Below are 20,000 nucleotides of genomic sequence, written 5' to 3'. Positions count from 1 at the left end.
GGAGAGAGAGAGAGAGAGAGAAAGAGAGAGAAAGGAAGGAAATAGAATAAAAGAAGAAATCCGTCACATCCATCACTCAATCGTACTCTTTTGACATGTGCAAAAAAGTCTGAGATTCAATAAGTGTGTTTTGTGTGGGTGTGTGCATTTGGAAAAGAAATAAAGACCCAGAGATGGAAAGACAAAAGAATGGAAGACTATGGAAACTATATCACTCGATCACCCATTTTGACACATGCCCGAAAGACATTCAAAGTGTGTGCTGTTGTGTGTGTCTCTTAACGCTCACACACTCTCTCTCACACACACGCACACACACACAGAACAGGAACACACATACTCATAACTTTTTGCTTCTCTGGCTTTCTGTTGTGCTGAATCACATGAAATCAGCTGTCGCTGTCACTGCCTTTTTAGCTTCTGATGTAAAAAAAAAACACAGTCTCTCTCTCTCTCTCTCATACATAGACATGCAAATATGCAGACCTACTCATTCAGTGCTTTTTTGCTGCCGTCATGTTGTTGTCCAGTATTCATATTGCATTTGCAACTGCTACTTCAGCCAATACGTACACATTTTTTTTTTGCTTATTTATTGTAACTCCATATTTATTTGATATACATTTGTTTTGAAGTATACCTTACCCCCAATCCCCAATGCATAGACACTTGTGTGGATTGTATTGTGTAACCACCGCAGATACTGTATTTCCTTCTCTGTCTCTGGTGGAGCTGTGCTCCATTCACCTTGCTGTTACAGTCAGACCTGCAGCACAGCTCAATTGTGAAACACTGCATTGTTCTCTAGACACCTGCCCTGTCACGCATATGACCACAGAACTGTGTGGTCAGGCGCCATGCTGTCCAGCACATCACACCACACACATACACACACACATAGTGCATAGTGCATCATATGTGTGCATGTGCCTGCAGTGAGTGGGCCGAGTCGGATCACACAGGGTTATCCACGTGTGTGTGTGTGGTCACATGCAAGAGCATTGCTGTGCATGTATAGAAGGATTGCTTTTTGTTTCTACAGTTTATTTTGTCTGTGTGTGTGAGCGCGAGTGTGTTTGTGTTGTTGTTGTGTTGTTGTGTTGTGTGGGAGTTTGCATTGGCCTCGCTCTCCCACTCTGCTGCTGCAGAGCCCAGGGCTAGCTGCCAGCCCAGGCCAGCGATTCGCTCCACTTGAAGCCCTATCATAATGTTAATTGTTAGGCTCGAGAGGAGGGAGAGAATGAGGGAGTGAGAGAGGGAGAGAAAATGTTGAAGAGGGATAGACAGTGTGAGAGAGAGAGAGAGAGAGAGAGAGAGAGTGTTGGGAGGAGAGGGAGAGAAGAGAGATGGAGAGAGTGGTAGCTGCCAGTGAGGGCTAGGAGTGTGAAAAGAAAAAGATGGAGGGGGAGCAGGGCTCGCCTCGGCTCGGCTCAGGCAGCTGCCCATACATTAGTGAGGATGCAATCTGTGCAACCTTGGTTACATGAAGCAGTTTCCGCAGTGCTTTTTTGGACCCAAACCTCTTCAAGCTTCACTGTGTCTGTGTGTGTATATGTGTGTGTGTGTGTGTGTGTGTGTGTGTGTGCGTGTGTGTGCGCGCGCGCATATGTATACCATCAGTACTGGGCTTCCCCAGCAGAGGGGTACAACCCATCTCCCAGCTTTTTACTGAGCAATGGGAGGATCTCAGGAAATGAGGAGAGAGAGAGAGAAGGTGAGGAAAGGGGGAGGAAGAGAGGGGAGGAAGAAGTCCCTCAGAGAGAAGTGGGAGGCTAAAGAGATAAACAATCTGGCAGGAGAAGAAAGAGAGAGAAAGATGGAGAAAAGAGAGAGTCTCCGAAGGAGAGAGAGATGAAGAGAGAGATGAAACCGGAGGAGGAGAGAGTGGGTGTTACCCACTGGTCACGCTGACAATACTAAAGGGACAGATCAGTGCTGAAGTGCTAATTACCTGCATTTATGCGCTCTCTCAATCTCTCCCTCCCTCCCTCCTTCTCTCATTCCCTCGTTCCCTCTCACTGTCTTGCTCTCACTAGCCTTCTGCAATTTCCTCTCCCTCCTTCCCCCCCTGCCCTCTCACTCTGTCTCCATCCCTCTTTCCCTCTCTCTCTCTCTCTCTCTCTACCTCTCTGTCTTCCGCTGTCTTTGCTTCCCCCCTCTTCCATTCTTGCTAATCACTGCTTTTCTCTGCCTCCTCTCCATACATCTTTGGTTTGCTCCTTCTCTTTTCTTCTCTCCCAATCCATGCCTTCCTCTCTCTCTATTTTTCTTCTTCTTCTTCCCTCTCTCTCTCTCTCTCTCTCTCTCTCTCTCTCTCTCTCTCTCTCTCTCTCTCTCTCTCTCTCTCTCTCTCTCTCTCTCTCTCTCTCTCTCTCTCTCTCTCTCTCTCTCTCTCTCTCTCCCCCTCTCTATCTCTCTCTGTGTTTTGCTCCTGTTTCTCGCTCCTGGGGTTTTCCACTTTTGCATCTCATTTGCCTGCTGTGGTGCCTCGTCTCCGAGCCACAGTAACCCACATCCACTCACTCACTCTCCCCCTCTTCTATCACTCCCTCACCTCTGCTCTCTCTCTCTCTGTCCCTCCTCCTCTACCACTCTCATCTTCTTTAAGTCTGCTGCCCTGGCTGGCACTTCTTCTTCTTTTTCTGCTCCCCACCTCTTTTTTATCTTTCTCTCTTTGCTCTCTCTCTCTCTCACTCTCTTTCTCGCTCGCCCACATGGGCTTTGTCACACTGCAGCCACTCAACGCTCCGTTACCCTGGCAACGCCGGGAAATCTGCGGCGGCAAAGAGTGGACAGGCCCCAGCAGACACACCCACTGCAGTGTGGACACACACACACACGTACACACTCGCTCGCACACACACACACACGCGTGCACACACACACACACACGCGTGCACACACACACACACACACATTTCTGCTTGCATGCAAACCCTCTGCATGTGCATGTGCACGTAAGCAGTTGAACACATGCAAACTCAAAACGTACACACACACACACACACACACACACACACACAGACCCACATACACATACACACTGACTGCACACATATACAAAACAGGCACTATGCATCCACACAAAGTGCAAGTATATCTGTGTATGGTTGCATGTCATCTCTTTCTGTCTTAGGCAAGAAATGCAACATTTCTTCGCCATTCCGTGATGCTCGCTACATCTCGGAGTTGATGGTAGGCTAGTCCACAGCGCATGCGTAAACTCTGGCCATCACATCCTAGGCCGTTGGAGGCTAATTGGGCTACAGCCTGCCCGTGAGGCTCGTCCCCAAAACGACACAAGTGCTCATCTGTACCCAGAACTCCGCCTGTGGTCTGTGTCGTCCAACCCCCCCACACACACACACACACATCTCAACACTGGCTTCCCTCCAGAACCATAAGCTCATCCCAAGCTGTTACAGCGACCTAAAACTCCCTATGACAGACCACCCCATACCCCCCACCCCACACCCCCCACCCCCATTAACAGCCGCTGTGAGAGTGAGACTGAGGTGTGTGTGTGTGTGTGTGTGTGTGTGTGTGTGTGTGTGTGGTAGGGGATGCTGCTGACGCCCCTGCTGCTGGCCTGAAACAAGCAGGTCCAGACGGGCCGCCTTTATCTCCTGCGCATCTGTCTGTCTGTCTGTCTGTCTGTCAGCTGAGAGTGAGGAGTGAGGGCGGGAGCGTGGTGTTGTGGGCCCCCGAACACCTGACCTCAGGGCTTACCCAGCATGCCTCGCATTCTATCTTTCTCTCTCTCTCTCTTTCTCTAGCTCTCTCTCTCTCCCTGTCTCTCTTATGTGTCTGTCTGTGTCTGTCTCTCTCTCTACCTCTTTTTGTTTCTCTCTCTTTGTCTGTGTCTCTCTCTCTCTCTCTCCTCAGTGCAGTATGTCCCCTGTGGCATCGAGGTCAGCCAGTGCATGGTCGAGCCACAGAGGAACTGTGGGATTGGTTTGGGGTGTGTGTGTGTGTGTGTGTGTGTGTGTGTGGGGGGGGGGGTGCTGTTGCTGGTGATTAGTGTTTTAGCACAGGCTGGGTTTTAATGAGGCACTCTGGGTAATGGATTTTTTTTAACGGCCCGAGCCATGCGGACGCCCCGGAGTAATTTTCATGAAAGCATCGCTGCTTGGCTTTTGCATACGGCATAAAAGGACGACCCCCGGTGACCCCCGGTGCATGCCGGCTCCATGTGCTCCTCTGGCTTTTCCCCTCGTGCTGATCACATCAAATCAGCCCGTCTCACTGGCTCCTTAACAAGCCACTGATGTATTGGCACACACACACACACGTACGTACGCGCACACGCACACATGCGCACTCACTCACTGACTCCTTAACCAGCCACTGATGTATTGGTATGCATACGCATACGCACATACACACACACGCGCACACACACCCTCACTGACTCACTCATTCACATGCAGTGCCTTGCTGTACCGGTCATGTTAACAAGATCCAGTCCAGCATTCATTTGACATTTATAATTGGCTCTTCAGCTGATATACTTTTATGTGGTTATAGTAATAGTAGGTCATAGTAGACTTATTTCTATCAAATAAATGTGAACCTGTGTGTGTACCTAACCGTTGCAGTTGACTACCCAATGCAGAGGCACTTTTGTGTAGATTAACAACTATCTCCTCACTATCTCTGTTAGACCTGTATTCCATTCACCTTGCTGTTACAGTCAGACCTGCAGCACAACTCGTTTGCGAAACAACGGCATTATTCTCCAGTCGACCAACCACCCGTCATGCACTCGACCACAGAAATGTGTGCTTTTGGCGTCTCTCTGTCCGTAAGTGTGTGAGTGTGTGTGTGTGTGTGTTCATGCGGTTGATGTCTCAGCTGTCGTCTATGTGTGAGATAAGCCTACACGACGATGACACATCAGGCTGCGGTATTTCACAGGTTAATTCCACCACTCCCGGTGCCAGAGACGTATCTGCAGTGGGGCCTGCCCCTGATAACGCCAGCCAGCTTTGCACCTAGTCAGACCAGAGCTCCACCAGACCTTGGCCCAGGCTAGATAGCACTGGTGGGGCAGCGCTCGGAAACGAAGTTCCACTTAAGGCACTCGCTGCTAGAGTGTGTGTGTGTGTATGGTGGGGGGGGGGGCTCTGGATTACAGACTGTGGATTAGATCAGTGAACTTTGTTAAGCTGCCGTTTGACAATATGCGCTGACAGGAGGCACAGGCCTGATCTAATTGAATGGGACGTGTGAAATGAACATATTGCACCGACGGAGCACCGCCCTCCCCTGGTCGCCATGGTTTTGTTAGAGGATCAAATTGGGCCACAGGCACCAGGTGGGGAATGTTTTTCCCTCTCTCTCTTTCCCTCTGTCTCCCTCTCTCCCTCTCTCCCTCTCTACCTCCCTCTCTCTCTCCCTCTCTCTCTCTATCTCGTTCTATCTCGTTCTCCCTCTCATTTTCTCTGGCTCATGCGCCTGCTCTGAGGAGTGAGTTATTTTACCCAGAAGCCCGCTGTGCAAAGCTTTAAAAGCAAACAAAGGTGACATTAGAATACTTCAAACGGTCACACAGTCCCCTTCATGTCTTGCGTACACACACACAGACACATACACACACACACACACTCACTCTCACACATACACACACATACACACACACTCACTATCATATAATCGTATGAGGAGACACCTAAGTGTAAGATCTTGACCGGTTTAACAAGTATAGCTGCACCAGAAGCAGGCCTTTGCATAATTAACCTGCTTATCTCTCTCTCTCTCTCTCTGTCTCTGCAGAAATACTCCTGGATGACTTCATGCTGACACACCCCATCTTCTTGGCCTCCGACAAGTTCCAGCAGTTCCTCCTTCAACAGTATCCTTCCATGGCCAACGTCACCACAACAATTAGCACCCATGCGCGGCGCGCTAACGCTGCATAGCAAGCTCGGGATTCCTCCGTGCTGCCCGCCTCTGAGCCCCTCGCTCCGCTCTCGGGGTTGGGGTGGGAAGGGGGCGTAGCCCAGATTCTCCCCCGGCTTAAACGGCAGAGGTGTTAAAAGCCCCGTCGTGGCGAGAGAATCATTTTTAAACATGAAAGTGCTGCTGTACAAGTGAGCATTGGGGTCAGAGACTATTTTGGCTAGAGGAAGTCAAGCTCCCCATCTGTGAAAGTCACATTTGTGTGTGTGTGTTTGTCACTGTGTATGTCTGTAGCTGTGAGTGTGTGTGTGTGTGTGTGTGTGTGTTTGTCACTGTGTATGTCTGTAGCTGTGAGTGTGTGTGTGTGTGTGTGTGTGTGTGTTTGTCACTGTGTATGTCTGTAGCTGTGAGTGTGTGTGTGTGTGTGTGTGTAGAGGTTGTTGTTTTTCCTGGTAGAGGAGAGAGAGTGTGTGTGTCTGACAGAGATCAAGCAGGTGCTGCACTTCACAGACACAACCTGACGCAAACACACCGCCACCCAGACCATCAGGGCCACTGGAGAGGAGCAGCTGGCCAGTGTGTGTGTGTGTGTGTGTGTGTGTGTGTGAGTGACCTTCCTCTGAGTTCTTCTGTCCCTGCACTCACTCCTCTCCTCGGGCCAAGGGCCATAGGATGTGTCCGTCCCCCTTCTTCTCAAACTTCCTTTCCTCTCTCTCTCTCTCTCTCTCTCTCTCTCTGTCACATGTTCCACTCCTCTCAGTAGTACTACCACCCAAATTCTCCTCCATTTCCCTATTACATTCCCCTGCTCTCTTGCTCTCTCTTTTCTCTCTCTCTCTCTCCTGCTCTTTCTTGCCTGTGTCTCTCTCTGTCACTCTGTAGCACTGCCTCTCACCCTGTCCCTCTATCACTTCTCTCTCTTCTCTCTCTCTCTCTCTCTCTCTCTTCTCTCTCTCTCTCTCTCTCTCTCTCTCTCTCTCTCTTCCCCCCCCCCATCTGACCTACATTCCCCCCACCCCATGTGAAAGCCCTCCTGTCCCTCTCCAGACTACAATGGGGGGCTCAGGGTCGTCTAGGCGGAGGCGGCGAGCACAAAGCTATGCCTGGGGAGAGCTGCCGCAAGCCTGGCCGGCCCTAATGTGGCGTGTCTGGGCACTGGCGCTGCCGAGGCCCCCCGCCATGGCACTATGTGGGTGTAAGAGTGTGTGTGTGTGTGTTGTGTGTGTGTGTGTGTGTGTGTGTGTGTGTGTGTGCGTGTCTGAGAATGTTGGGGGTGCTGATCGATGACCCAGCTTACCCCCCCCCCCCCCCCCTGTGTGAGAGCTTCCAACCAAGACTCTGTTATCTGACCATCCAGTCTTTCATCACTCACTATTAGTGTTGCCAGGGGGACACACACAAACACATACACGCACACACACACTCTCAAATATGCACTCATACGCTTCCTCTTTCCTTTAGACGCCCGTAAGAACAAACACACATTGTCTTTCTTCCTCAATCTCTTTATCTCTATATTTATCTCCTGATTCATCTATCTTTCTTAACGTGTCTCTCTGTCTCCCTAATAGAAACACCACACACACACACACACACACACACACACACACACATTATCTGTAACCATCCACACCTCCTCTCTTGTCTAGCTTTGGCTCTAATCCAGGCTAATCAGATCTTCTGTTGTGGAAACACGTTTGCTTCCTGCTGGGAGTGAAAGCAGAGAGTACACACACTCCCCCTCACACACACACACACACACTCTTTCTCTCTCTCTCTCTCTCACACACATATACACTCACTCACACCCATTCACTCACCACTCAGCACCTTGGAATTAAGCAAAGAAAGAGATCTCAGTCTTTTACTGCACTCTGATGGCCTTGACCACCTCTCCTCCTACACACACACACACACACACACACACACACACAGACACAGACGCTCACAGTGGTTCAGGGATCAAAGGGCCGAGTGCTCTGGCTGTCCTCCAGGTCTCTGTGGAGCCTCTCTCACCCAGACTAAGAGCTCAGATGCTGGATTCCCAGCTGTGGACTGTGGCCTCTGCTGCTGTTTCTGGAGCCTGCAAATAAAAGGGCCGTGTGTGTGTGTGTGTGTGTGTGTGTGTGTGTGTGTGTGTGTGTGTGTGTGTGTGTGTGTGTGTGTGTGTGTGTGTGTGTGTGTGTGTGTGTGTGTGTGTGTGTGTGTGTGTGTGTGTGTGTGTGTGTGTGTGTGTGTGTGTGTGTGTGTGTGTGTGTGTGTGTGTGTGTGTGTGTGTGTGTGTGTGTGTGTGGGTGTGTGTGTGTGTGTGTGTGGGTGTGGGTGTGGGTGTGGGGGTGGGTGGGTGTGGTTTTCCACCTGAGGTGTAATCTTCTAAATCCCAGACGTGAAACACATATAACAACTGCAGTAATCAGAATCCTTCTTCTTTTGTTTTTATTCTAGCCGAAATAGTGACTCACATGTTTAGGCAGGTTCCCCGTGACAACTACCTTCTCTAAATGTTGAGGGGATTTCGGGGCTTCCAATAGGCTTTGAACGGGGTGTCATGCTTCAGTGGAGCTCCCCCAACACACACACACACACACACACACACACACACACACACACACACACACACACACACACACAGCCTATATACACACACACACACACCAACCCCACACCCCCAGAGTGGCAGAGTTGTGATGGGAGAGACAAACCCAAGTGAGGATCAGATCCCCATGTTAATCTCACCACCCCAAACATAAACACAGCCGAGTAATAGTAGTCCTTGCACAGAAAGGTGTGTGTGTTTTTATGTGTGTGTTGGGAGTGTCTCAGGAGTTATGCAAGAACTTCACTCGAAAAGAGGTGTGTCTAGATGTTCCCTGTGCACTAAATTAGGGATGTACAGATGTTGTGTTTGTTTGGGTGTTTTGGTGTCTGTATTTTGTAGCTGTGTGTGTGTGTGTGTGTCTGTATTTTGTAACTGTGTATAACAGCTGAGAGAATATGCAGTCGTGAATGTGTGTGTGTCTGGTTGTGTGTGTTTTTGTGTATTTATGGCTGTGACGAGTCTATTCCTGTGTGTGTGTGTGTGTGTGTGTGTGTGTGTCTGTGTGTCTGTGTGTCTGTGTGTACTGTATGTGTGTATGCATAGCTGTGATGAGTAGGTTTGTGTGTGTGTGTGTGGTGGGTGTGTTCCTCTTCCTTTGCCACTCTGTATAGGCTGTAATTATGGTCGCTCTGTCTGGCCTTTCAGAACACGTTGTGTTTTTCCATCTGTGCTGTTAGGTGATGCCAGCCCAGTGTGTTGCGCGTGCACTCGCTCACGTGCACCAATGTGCATCTGTTTAGATGTGTGTGTGTGTGTGTGTGTGTGTGTGTGTGTGGTGGCAATATTTGCATTTTATGTGTTTTTGTAATATTGTTGTTGTGGACCCTGCATATGACAGGGTGTCCGTCTCTCAATTTGTGTGACGTGTTTGAAAGGTCTCTCTCTCTCTCTCTCTCTCTCTCTCTCTGTTTCTGTTGTTTTTCTTGGCTGAGTGCCTTGACACAGTATGACTGTGCATATTTATAGTGTGTGTGTGTGTGTATGTAATGAAGTGGGTGTGCTCAGTAGGTGTGGGCTATATGCCTTTTGTTTTGGTGTTTGGTTTGACATGTGTGTTTAGACCAGGCATTGTCTTTTGCACCTTGATGGTGTATGTGTATGCCAGTGTTTAATGATTCTGGCAGGATGTATGCATTGTATGTTATTATTGGCTGATATGTCTTGCGTGTGTGTGTGTTTAGTAGTTATATGTCTGCCAGGCTGTGTGTATTGTCTTGTATGTTGTTGCTGGCTGGTAGTCCTTGACTGTGTATGTGTGTGTGCGTAGTGTGTGTGTGTGTGTGTGTGTGTGTGTGTGTGTGTGTGTGTGTGTGTGTGTGTGTGTGTGTGTGTGTGTGTGTGTGTGTGTGTGTGTGTGTGTGTGTGTGTGTGTGTGTGTGTGTGTGTGTGTGTGTGTGTGTGTGTGTGTGTGTGTGTGTGTGTGTGTGTTTAGCAGTTGCATGTCTGCCAGGCTGCGTGTATTGTCCTGTGTGTTATTGTTGGCTGGTTGGCTCCTTGACCGCGCGCGCAGGTTCAGCCCCGAGGGGCCGTCTGGCGAGGCCTGGCCAGGATGGGAGGGCTCCGAGCGGAAGCAGGCCGTGCTCAGCGTGGCTTTCCGCTACCTGGACACCTACCGGGAGCTTCTGCAGGAGGAAGGGGAGAGGTCTAACAGCTTCCCCAAGGTGTGGAGCCAGGCGCACACACTCACAGACACACACACACACACACACACACACCACTTTCTTGAAAGTGTGACTCTAATGGAAACCACACACAGTCTCATGTATGCACGCACATACTGTACTGTGCGAAAGTTATGGGCACTGTGCTGTAAAGCCGAAATGCTTCACAATGACACAAGTTTACTGATCAGTAAATACACTGGCATGAATAGTTTTCCTGATCAGTAAATACACTGGCATGAATAGTTTTCCTGATCAGTAAATACACTGGCATGAATAGTTTTCCTGATCACTGACGTATTATCTCTGTGTATATGAAACAGTGTTTGGAAAAATGGCATGGATAGACCTGCTAATGCAGAAGAGCAAAATAGACGTATCAAGACAAACGCCTAAAACAGATACACTGCATATTCATAGTGTACTCATACTGTATACACTGCCAATACACACATACGCATCCATATTCTGGGAACAGACATGTGTCACAAGTTAAACACAGAAATACAATTTCAGTCAAGTCTTATACCAGCCATAACAAATAACTTTCTGCATTATGCAGCAGTTAATAAATGATATCTGCCACTCTGATGTGAATAATGCAGACTGATTAAAAACAATGTAAAATGTTAACTGGAAGATGTAATGTATGAAATGAGTGTTCGTTTCTGCAAAAGTCTTAACTGAGGAGTACAACATTTACACATGAGTTTAACATTAATTATTCAGATAGTTAGGCCTCTTCTGCTGTCACTATTAATCTCCCTCTCTCCCTCTCTCCTTTTTTCTTCCCCCTCTCTCTCCCTCTACTCTACTCTCCTTTCTCTAATTCCTTCTCTCTCATCTTTCCCTCTCTTTTGCCCTCTTTGTCTCGGCCATCCTCTTCATCCCTTTGCTGTTTCTCCCTGCTTCTCTCTCTCTCCATCTCTCCCTCTCTCTATCCATTCCTCTCTCTCTCTCTCTCCATTACTCCCCCTCTATCCATTCCTCTCTCTCTCTCCATCTCTCCCTCTTTTCATCCATTCCTCTCTCTCTCTCTCCCTCTCTCCCTCTCTCTCTGTAGGACCTGTATCTGTGTGCGGTGCAGGAGCTGAGTCAGTACCCTGAGCTGGTGGAGGATGTTCTCAAGCTGCAGCGCTGGACAGAGATCCTGCACAACCCGTGAGTGTGCCGCCAAAACACACACACACACACACACACACACACGACCCATGAATGTAGCCCGAGCACTCTCCCCCTCCACAACCCACCCCCATCCCACCCCCGACCCCAAAGAAATCACATTCCCACACATTCGGCTCCAGCAGCAATATTCCTCCACCCTGAAAACCCCATTCCCAACGTTTTCCCAAGCACCGCTCTCGGCTCGCTCTTTCCCACGTGCAAAAGGGAAGTGCGCTCCGAGCCTCTAATCAAACGCCGTTTCCTCCGGGCTCGTTAGGGAAGGAGGCCTCCGCGAGCTCGTTAATGGCCTTTCCTCTCCGCTCCGCTCCGAGGCCCCGTTCCTGCCCTCCAGCCGGGCAGTGCCCCATAAAGCGCTCGGCTCGCACACATGAAGGCCCTCGTTACTTTGGGCTTAATCAGAAAAAAAATAACAACGTCCCGAGGATTAAGAAGAAGGGAAGAAAAAGGACTCCAGCTACTTCAGAGGGGAGGCCACGATGCTGGTGTTGGTGGTGGTGCTCTGGTGGAGCGCTGATACAGTTTTAATTGCTTTGTTGCATCTCGGTGATTTATGGAGCGGCCGGATGGTTTATGTTTTCCGCAGTGCTGCTCTGGCTGGTGGCCTGGCGATGCCTGTGTGTATGTGTGTGTGTGTGTCTCAGTGTCTCAGTGTGGTAGTCTGGAGCTCCGTTTTCACTGCCGGCAATGAGTGTGGTGCGACAGCGGGCACGGCGCTGGCACTGCCAGGCTGGGCCACGGACACGGCCAGATGGGCATTTTTAGGGCAGTTCCACAGACACATTATAGGGCTTGGCTTTTTTAGTGGGTACAGATGGGAGTTCACTGCATCGGATTTTATTTTCATCCATTCAAACACAAAACTAAACTCACACCGTCTTTCTTTCTTTCTTTCCCTCTCTCCCTCCTTTCCTGTCGTGTGTAGGACGGAGGAGGAGAAGGAGAGTCGTAAGAAGCAGGTGCGGCCTCTTTTCCGTCACTTCAGACGCATCGATGCCTGTCTGCAACCACGAGAGGCCTTCAGAGGGTCCGATGAGAGTAAGTCCCCCCTAACACGTGCACTCCAATACATCTGTCTGCAACCACAGTGGCCTTCAAAATGCTAAGTGCACTTACACACACACACACACACACACACACACACACACACGCACACACAAAAACACACTCTCTCTCACTCACTCACTCTCTTTCTCTCTCTCTCTCTCTCTCTCTCTCTCTCACACACACACACACACACACACACACACACACACACACACACACACACACACACACACACACACACACACACACACACACACACACACATTCACTCATTCACACACACACACACACACACACACACACACACACACACACACACACACACACACACACACACTGATTTGAATCAGCTGGTGTGCTAAGAACAGCCATGCCTTATGGAAAGCTGTATCTGGATTTTGGGGAATATTCAAATATACTATTTTAGTTTCTTTTCACTGTTTACTGTCTAGTCACTTTATCACTCATACAATCGGTCAATAAGTCAATCAGTCCAAGTCATTGATCGGAGAGTGAGTCATACTAGCTGGTTATTATGCAAACCGATCAATACCTAATTTAAAACCAGAGCCAAACCTGCTGAACCAGCAAATCTAATTAACCTGCTTTTCCGGCTTTTCATTCCCAAAATGGACGAGAAGAGAGGGGAGAGAAAAGAAATGAAAAGCGACGCGAGAAGGCAGGCACGACAAATGACTGGTCACTGCTACAGTAGCACTCGATCCGTAGTCTCACAAACCTTCGCTACCTCCTGATGACTCACTCTGCCGTCTGCACATCCATTTTACTGTGGCCAGTGAAAAGCCGCTCGGTGGCAGAGTTATAAATGCCGCATTGATTTTGCCATAATGGTGCTGATTGCTACACGAGTGGGACAACTGGCCTCATATTTAAGCCTGCAGCTCGCTGGAAATGCCAAGGCCAGAACGCACACTAACACAGACACAAGCGGATTGATCCAAAATAGAAATATGTGGGTGACGTTCTTATTTCGTCTGCTGGTATTGAATAGCAGAAATCAGAAGTGTTTTTTTTTTGTAATTAGACAGAACAGGTGGAGCTCTAGGGCTTGCCTGCAGTCCCGCCCAAGGGCTGAACTGAAATTCAGATATACATTTACATCTGCGTTACGAAACACTACCACTCCCGTGTGTGTGTGTGTGTGTGTGTGTGTGTGTGTGTGTGTGTGTGTGTGTGTGTGTGTGTGTGTGTGTGTGTGTGTGTGTGTGTGTGTGTGTGTGTGTGTGTGTGTGTGTGTGTGTGTGTGTGTGTGTGTGTGTGTGTGTGTGTGTGTGTGTGTGTGTGTGTGTGTGTGTGTGTGTGTGTGTGTGTGTGTGTGTGTGTGTGTGTGTGTGTGTGTGTGTGTGTGTGTGTGTGTGTGTGTGTGTTGCGGAGGAGCCTCCTGCCTGCTGTAGCCTACTCCCTGGACCAGGCCCTCGGGTCAGGATCTGTCTGGGCAGACGGGTGTTTGTAAACAGAGTACGCGAGAGTGTTTACCCTCTCCGCCCCGTTTGGGCTCTTGTCCAGAGTTTCGAGGGAAACTGACCTCTCTACAGGCAGACGGTAGTGGCTTTGCTCTTGCCACACACACACACACACACACAGCTCTAGCCTGCCCCGGCTCTGTCACACACACACACACACACACATACACACACACACACACACACACACACACACACACATACACACACACACACACAGACAGTTCAGACTGTAGAGAGAGACAGCCCGAACCAGGGCCAGATTACATTTCTATTCCTATTCATTTAGCAGATGCTCTCTCTCTCTCTCAAGGCCACTCACGAGCCACTCATAGCCATACAAGTTATCTATTTATATTTTCATAGATAGTAAATAATTCTTATCTGAGTTAATAATAAACAATAATTTATAGGCTACTTGATTTCCTGTCTGGTATGTGTGCTGGGTGCACTTAGCGTCTCTCTCTTTGATCTGCACCATGTCCAGCTCGGGTCCAGCTCCTGAGGTCATGCTGCTGTGGCTGCCTGGCCCTGCACTCCTCTGCAGGGAGATGGGGGGGGGGGGATTTATGGTGCTCCTACTGGTGCTTCCACTCTGTCTGCTCCGATATTAGCGGGCTGGAGAGTGCTTCCGGCTCCGGTCTTGATTTGCACCAGATCAGAGGCTCTCTTGTCAGAGCAGAGCTCTCCCCGGTCCTCCCCTAGAGAATACACGCTGCGGTTGGGTCAGGCTTGACCGGTGTAGAGTGGTGAGGTGAACTGACCGCCTCTTGCTGCCCCTTTCCACTCTACACATCGTGTGTGTGTGTGTGTGTGTGTGTGTGTGTGTGTGTGTGTGTGTGTGTGTAGTTGTGTGTGTCTAGCCTTCTGCAGGTTGTAGTTCTCAGTTGCTTCATGCATGATCAGTGTACCATAGAATTAACCTCTCTGCTCCTCTCCCTCTGTCTCTCTCTCTCTCTCTACCCCCCCCAGTCTTCTGCAGGGTGTACACACCGGACCACTCCTACGTGACCATCCGCAGCAGGCTGTCGTGCCGCGTGGGGGAGATCCTGGCGCTGGTCAAGGAGAAGCTGCAGTACAGCGAGGACCAGCCGGTCCAGCCTGGCAACCTCGTCCTGGTGGCCGTCACCTCCGCTGGCGGTACGTGACGCACAACTGTGTCTCTCGCCACATAAACTCTGCAATAAGGCCTATAGTGTCCACCAATCACTTTTTTTTGTGCCGACGGCGACAATTGTCAATATAAAGTCTATGTTGTTAAGCGTTCACAGCGCTGAGCGCCCTCAGCGGAAAAAAGCTCTCGGCGTTGACCCTTTTTTTTACCGCAGCACTCAGAGCGCTCAAAGTTGAAATCTGTTCAACTTTTAGAACAGCGCTGGCAAAGATCGTATAGTTACGAAGATGAATCATAAAGGGGCTTTTCAATGGAATGAAATGGTGCCCACTTCCGCCTCCTATCCGGGCGTGATCAGTGACGAGTAATCGGTTTAGACCAGTGTAGAAGCAGCAGAAGCAGTGTGCCGTTGATAACAGGTGGCCTGCGCAATTAGCAGAGACAGGTCAGGTCAGGAGGGACAGGTCGTGAACAAAGTTATTTTTCTATGTATTTATCACGCTGGAAAATACGATTTCAATGTGGGAATGTTAGAAAGACGTGTGCCTTGTAGAATATGGGTTCGTTACTTGCATTGCTGAATGTAGGGCTAAGGGAATGGTCATAATCCGAGAAGGTTTATTTCTCCCGTTTGCCTCCTAAATGGGAGTGGCACCACGTCACAGGGTAACCGGAATTGACCCTCATATGAGTCGTCTCGCTTTATAAACCGTCTCTGGCGCTCGGCTCGTCAATGTCACTTCTCTTTATAAACCGACTCTGGTTTTGGTGACAATAAACACTTGACCGAAGCGCCGAGAAAAGGAGATTGAGGGCGCTCTCAGCGTAAAAAACGTGATTAGTGGACACAGCACCGTATCCTCATGAAACCTCAGGAAGCCCACAACACAGTCATCAGTTCCCCACTAAAGAAATAAATAATAACCACAACATCGCCTGCCAGCCTGTGCTTAATGCTGTTGGCCCTGCATTTCAAAATGTCTCCCTTCATAACCACCAGACAGCTATCTGATGTTGAATCAGAGGAGGAGAACAGGTGTAGTACTGTAAATGGATGGCAGCCTGATCCATCTGTGTGTCAGAGATCTCTTGACGGTGGAGAAGACTTTGACCTAGATACAGTGTAGCTGCTTGTCTAGTGAGGGATATTGAACTTTGGCAGGGTGCAGGTTGCTCTTGCTGTCAGGGTGAATATGGATGGAGCTGCTAGACTTTCGTATTTCACAGGGCTGTGATCGGATCCCACCTTGCTGTCAACTCTGAGATTTATCTGGCCGTGATACTGTGGGTCTTTGCCAGGCTCGGCCCTGGGTCATCCTAGTGTTGGCGGCTGTCCTGTAGCGTCACTGACAGCAGGGTCCTTAACACACATCAGTCATTCAGTGGGCAGCAGCCTCTGAAGGGAAGGAAGGGGTGGACAGTCCTAAACTTAACCGCTCCCAGTACCTCACAGATTCGCAGATTAGCTTAGCACGGCTTAGCTCTAGTGATGATCATCACAGTAAAAGGTTCAAGTCTTGACTGTAATCAAATGAGAATTTTTGCCAAATCGAAAAAAAATTGCTTCACGTTCCTTTAACTGTTAGTTCAGTGTGAGCACTCTAGATACTCTGTTGTTTGTATTTCAGTGCCAGACATACTGTATGTATCCACAGAGTGAATCTGACTTCTCAAGCCAATCAACTCATTGCTTTAGGAGCTTGGAAGGGACGGACATACATTGATTGGTGTTCAATAGCCTTTCGACTGAATTGAGGAGTGAACCTTTAGCCCACTCTAGTCCTATACCCATGCAGAAAAATGACCATGAGAATGACCAGGACAATGATGGATTCCATGAGGTCATGTTCTGTCCAGTCAGTCCCATTGCCTAATAAGAGTTTGAAACTCCTCCTCAAGCTGATGATGCATAAAGGGGAGTTCAAACCAAAGATTCACGATGAGATGAGTTGCAATGCTTTAAAACCTTGCAACTGCTATTAAACATGTTGAATGCTTTGCGACGGCTTGCAACGACATGCAACATTTAATTCACACCGCTGCAAATGCTTTTGCAACGGTTTCGTCTCGTCGCGGATCTTTGGTGGGAATTGGGCCTAAGGCATATTTCTGAGCAGTGCTGCTGGGTATTGTGGTTTGGCACCTTCCCAATGATATTGGGCAACGTTTTGTTTTTTTTTCTGAAGAACTTACGTCATCAGTAGGCAAATTGTTATGATCACCCACGCACAATAAATGGAACTGTCATCCAACCCCAATACCGGGAACTGGCCGTGTGGTTACCCAGAAACATTTTCGAAAAAGTTGCCCCATGTATCATCACCTTCAGAATGGAGGCCATGACTGCGGGTGTGTCTGGTGCTCTGTGAGTTGATCAAGAGGAGGCCCAGGTTAGGGTCAGTGCAGGAAGCAGGATCTGAAGAGGGGGGGGTGTTATTGGGATGGATTCCTGGATATCCCTGGTGAGAAGTTCTAAGTACAGGAACACGCTCAAGAGTAGAGGAAGCAAGCCCATTGTCTGGAGTGTGGAATGTGTGTGTGTGTTTAAAAGTAAAAGTATGTCACGCCATTATATTTGTGTGTGTGTGTGTGTGTGTGTGTTTAAAAGTAAAAGTATGTCATGGCATGTGTTTGCGCGCGTCTTTCTGTGTGAACTTATTTTTGGATGTTTTCCTTTTTGCTTTTTTCAGAGAAAGCGGTGTTTCGTCCAAGTGATGAGGCCGTCTTCACCACACTGGGGGTGAACACACACCTCTTCGCCTGTGAGCCGTCAGAGCTTGAGACTCTGGTGAGGATCTAAAACACACACACACACAAACACACACACACACACACACACACACACTCACACTCAAGCACAGTCTGACCTATGGCATCGATTTCTTGTTTCCCCCCCCCCAGTGTAATCTAAATAACAGCATTTTTAGGTGACATTATTAAAGTTAATGAACATCAAAACCAACTGTCAACAAAGCAAGCTGTGAAGTCTATGTGAGGTGTCCATCTGCTTGTATGCCAGCAAACGACTGCAGTCATATCGCTATATTAGCATTTCAGGCATTATCATAGCATCTGATCATAGATAAGCCAAATTTTTTTTTTTTTTTAAGTAAACAGCTTAGTACACTGACTGCAGCTCATACAGTAGCAGTGTATGAGTTAGCTGGTTTAGAGGATGAAGGCCCTGGCCTGCTCTGAGCCACAGAGGCTGTGGAAGAGTAGCATCAGTGCCGCCAGAATGTGCTAGAATGTGGAGCATGTGGATGTCATTAGTCATGAGGGCCCACAAGGTATTTTTAGACAAGCTCAGGAGTTTTCTGTCACTACACCGGTGACAAGTGAACCCTGTGACGGCTTTGCTGCCATGCTGACGATTCTGTTTACTGGAGACGACGACGCAATAGCAATCTAAGTAGCATAGCACACATACAGGCTGCAGGCTAGTCAGACAAGCTAACTTCTGGAGAATGTACAGTTTAGTGTCTTCTATTCATTGCTGATGTATGCTAGCCCTGTAAAACGTTCTACTCCAGAGCTGTAGGCAGCAGCCATCTTTATTTTTACACATACCGTTCATGTCTGACATGTTTGACCAGAGGGCTTGTGTTTCATGGTCAGTCGGTGGTCAGGGACATGTCACACTGATGGCGACATGCTATACTGAGTCCATTAGAGGGTGACCAGAAGTCGTGCATGATTCAGAACTGAAGTGTGAATGCTTAATGTAGTGTGCTTTGCATGTTGCGCCATGCTTAATGTGGTGCTTATGTAACACGTGATGCGCTCTTGAGGAAGGAGAAGTCGTGTCTGTGTGGGTGAGACGTGCAGGCGTAGAGAGGCAGAGATTGAAAGGCACAGAGGAAATGTTTGTTTTCTTTTATCATTTATATACTTTTTTTCATATAATCTTCGTTCTTCTCTTTAGAGTGACACAGATGGAGGGTTAGAAATAGATAGAGTGAGTGAGCGAGAGACATGAGAGATGGATGGAACAGAGGTGGAATTTAAAACCACACTCTTAAAAGAGGGTTATTGGGGTTCTATTATATAGAACCATGCAGGATTTAAAGGACCCCTAGGGGTTCCTTTGATGGACCCTTCAAAATGGTTTTGAATTTTGCATTTTGATTTTGCAGTGCCATACATGAAGCATGCAATAGAACCATTTTTGGTTATATATAATATTGCCTTTTTTTCTCAGAGTGCAGTCTCCTATTTTGAGAACCTGAGAAACCACACATCCAACCCTTAACCCCTCTAAACTCCTTACCCCCCCCTCATTCTTCTCTTTAGTGTGAGGCAGATTGAGAGAGAGATTGATTGAGAGTGAGGGAATGAGGGAGAGATTCAGTGAAAGACATTGATGGAGAGATATGAGATGGATGGGACAGAGGTGGAATTTATAACCAGTCCTTTAGTTTGGAGAACCTGAGAAACCGCACATCTAACCCTTAACCCCTCTGACTCCTGACTCTCCCCAGCTGCCGCTGCCTGAGGAGATCCACTGGTCACCTGGGGACAGTAAACTCCATGACATGAGCGCGGAGGAGGTGGCCAATCAGCTGGTGGTGTTCGACTGGGAGCTCTTCAGCTGTGTCCACGAGGTCAGATTTGTTTACATGTTTTTCTTTACAACAAGATTATCGCAGTCACTGAATTGAAGAGGTGTTTGCGCTCTTGTTTGGATTTATTGATGCGAAGGACATTTAAAAGAATCATTAAGTACTGAATTTGTTTTTTTTCTATTTGGTGTGTGTGTGTGTGTAATCGTGTGTGCATTTGCATGTGTGTATGTGCGTGTATGTTCAGGTGGAGTTTGTGTGTTACGTGTTCCATGGGGAGCAGTCTCGCTGGCGCCCCCTAAACCTGGAGCTGATATTGCAGCGCTGCAGCGAGGTGCAGCACTGGGTCGCTACGGAGATCCTGCAGTGCCAGTCGCTCCCCAAACGCGTGCAGCTGCTGCGCAAGTTCATCAAGATCGCAGCCCTGTAAGCCTCTCTCTTTCTCTCTCT

The 20,000-nt window shown here is 48.6% G+C and overlaps 1 protein-coding gene across 1 annotated transcript in view; it reads left to right on the top strand.

The window, feature by feature from the left end:
• Nucleotides 1-20,000, top strand: part of rapgefl1 (Rap guanine nucleotide exchange factor (GEF)-like 1) — a 43,500-nt gene that overhangs the window by 11,414 nt on the left and 12,086 nt on the right. The window contains exons 2-9 of the mRNA XM_062532754.1: nucleotides 5,776-5,854; nucleotides 10,011-10,161; nucleotides 11,225-11,322; nucleotides 12,269-12,381; nucleotides 14,847-15,014; nucleotides 17,679-17,776; nucleotides 19,470-19,592; nucleotides 19,798-19,976. Of these exons, the coding sequence (XP_062388738.1) occupies nucleotides 5,776-5,854; nucleotides 10,011-10,161; nucleotides 11,225-11,322; nucleotides 12,269-12,381; nucleotides 14,847-15,014; nucleotides 17,679-17,776; nucleotides 19,470-19,592; nucleotides 19,798-19,976 (1,009 nt within the window). The remainder of the gene's footprint in view (nucleotides 1-5,775; nucleotides 5,855-10,010; nucleotides 10,162-11,224; nucleotides 11,323-12,268; nucleotides 12,382-14,846; nucleotides 15,015-17,678; nucleotides 17,777-19,469; nucleotides 19,593-19,797; nucleotides 19,977-20,000) is intronic.

The sequence above is a fragment of the Sardina pilchardus genome, chromosome 3 (genome assembly GCF_963854185.1).
Source record: "Sardina pilchardus chromosome 3, fSarPil1.1, whole genome shotgun sequence".
In the NCBI taxonomy this organism is placed as follows: domain Eukaryota; kingdom Metazoa; phylum Chordata; class Actinopteri; order Clupeiformes; family Clupeidae; genus Sardina; species Sardina pilchardus.
This window is presented reverse-complemented; position numbering and strand designations above follow the sequence as displayed.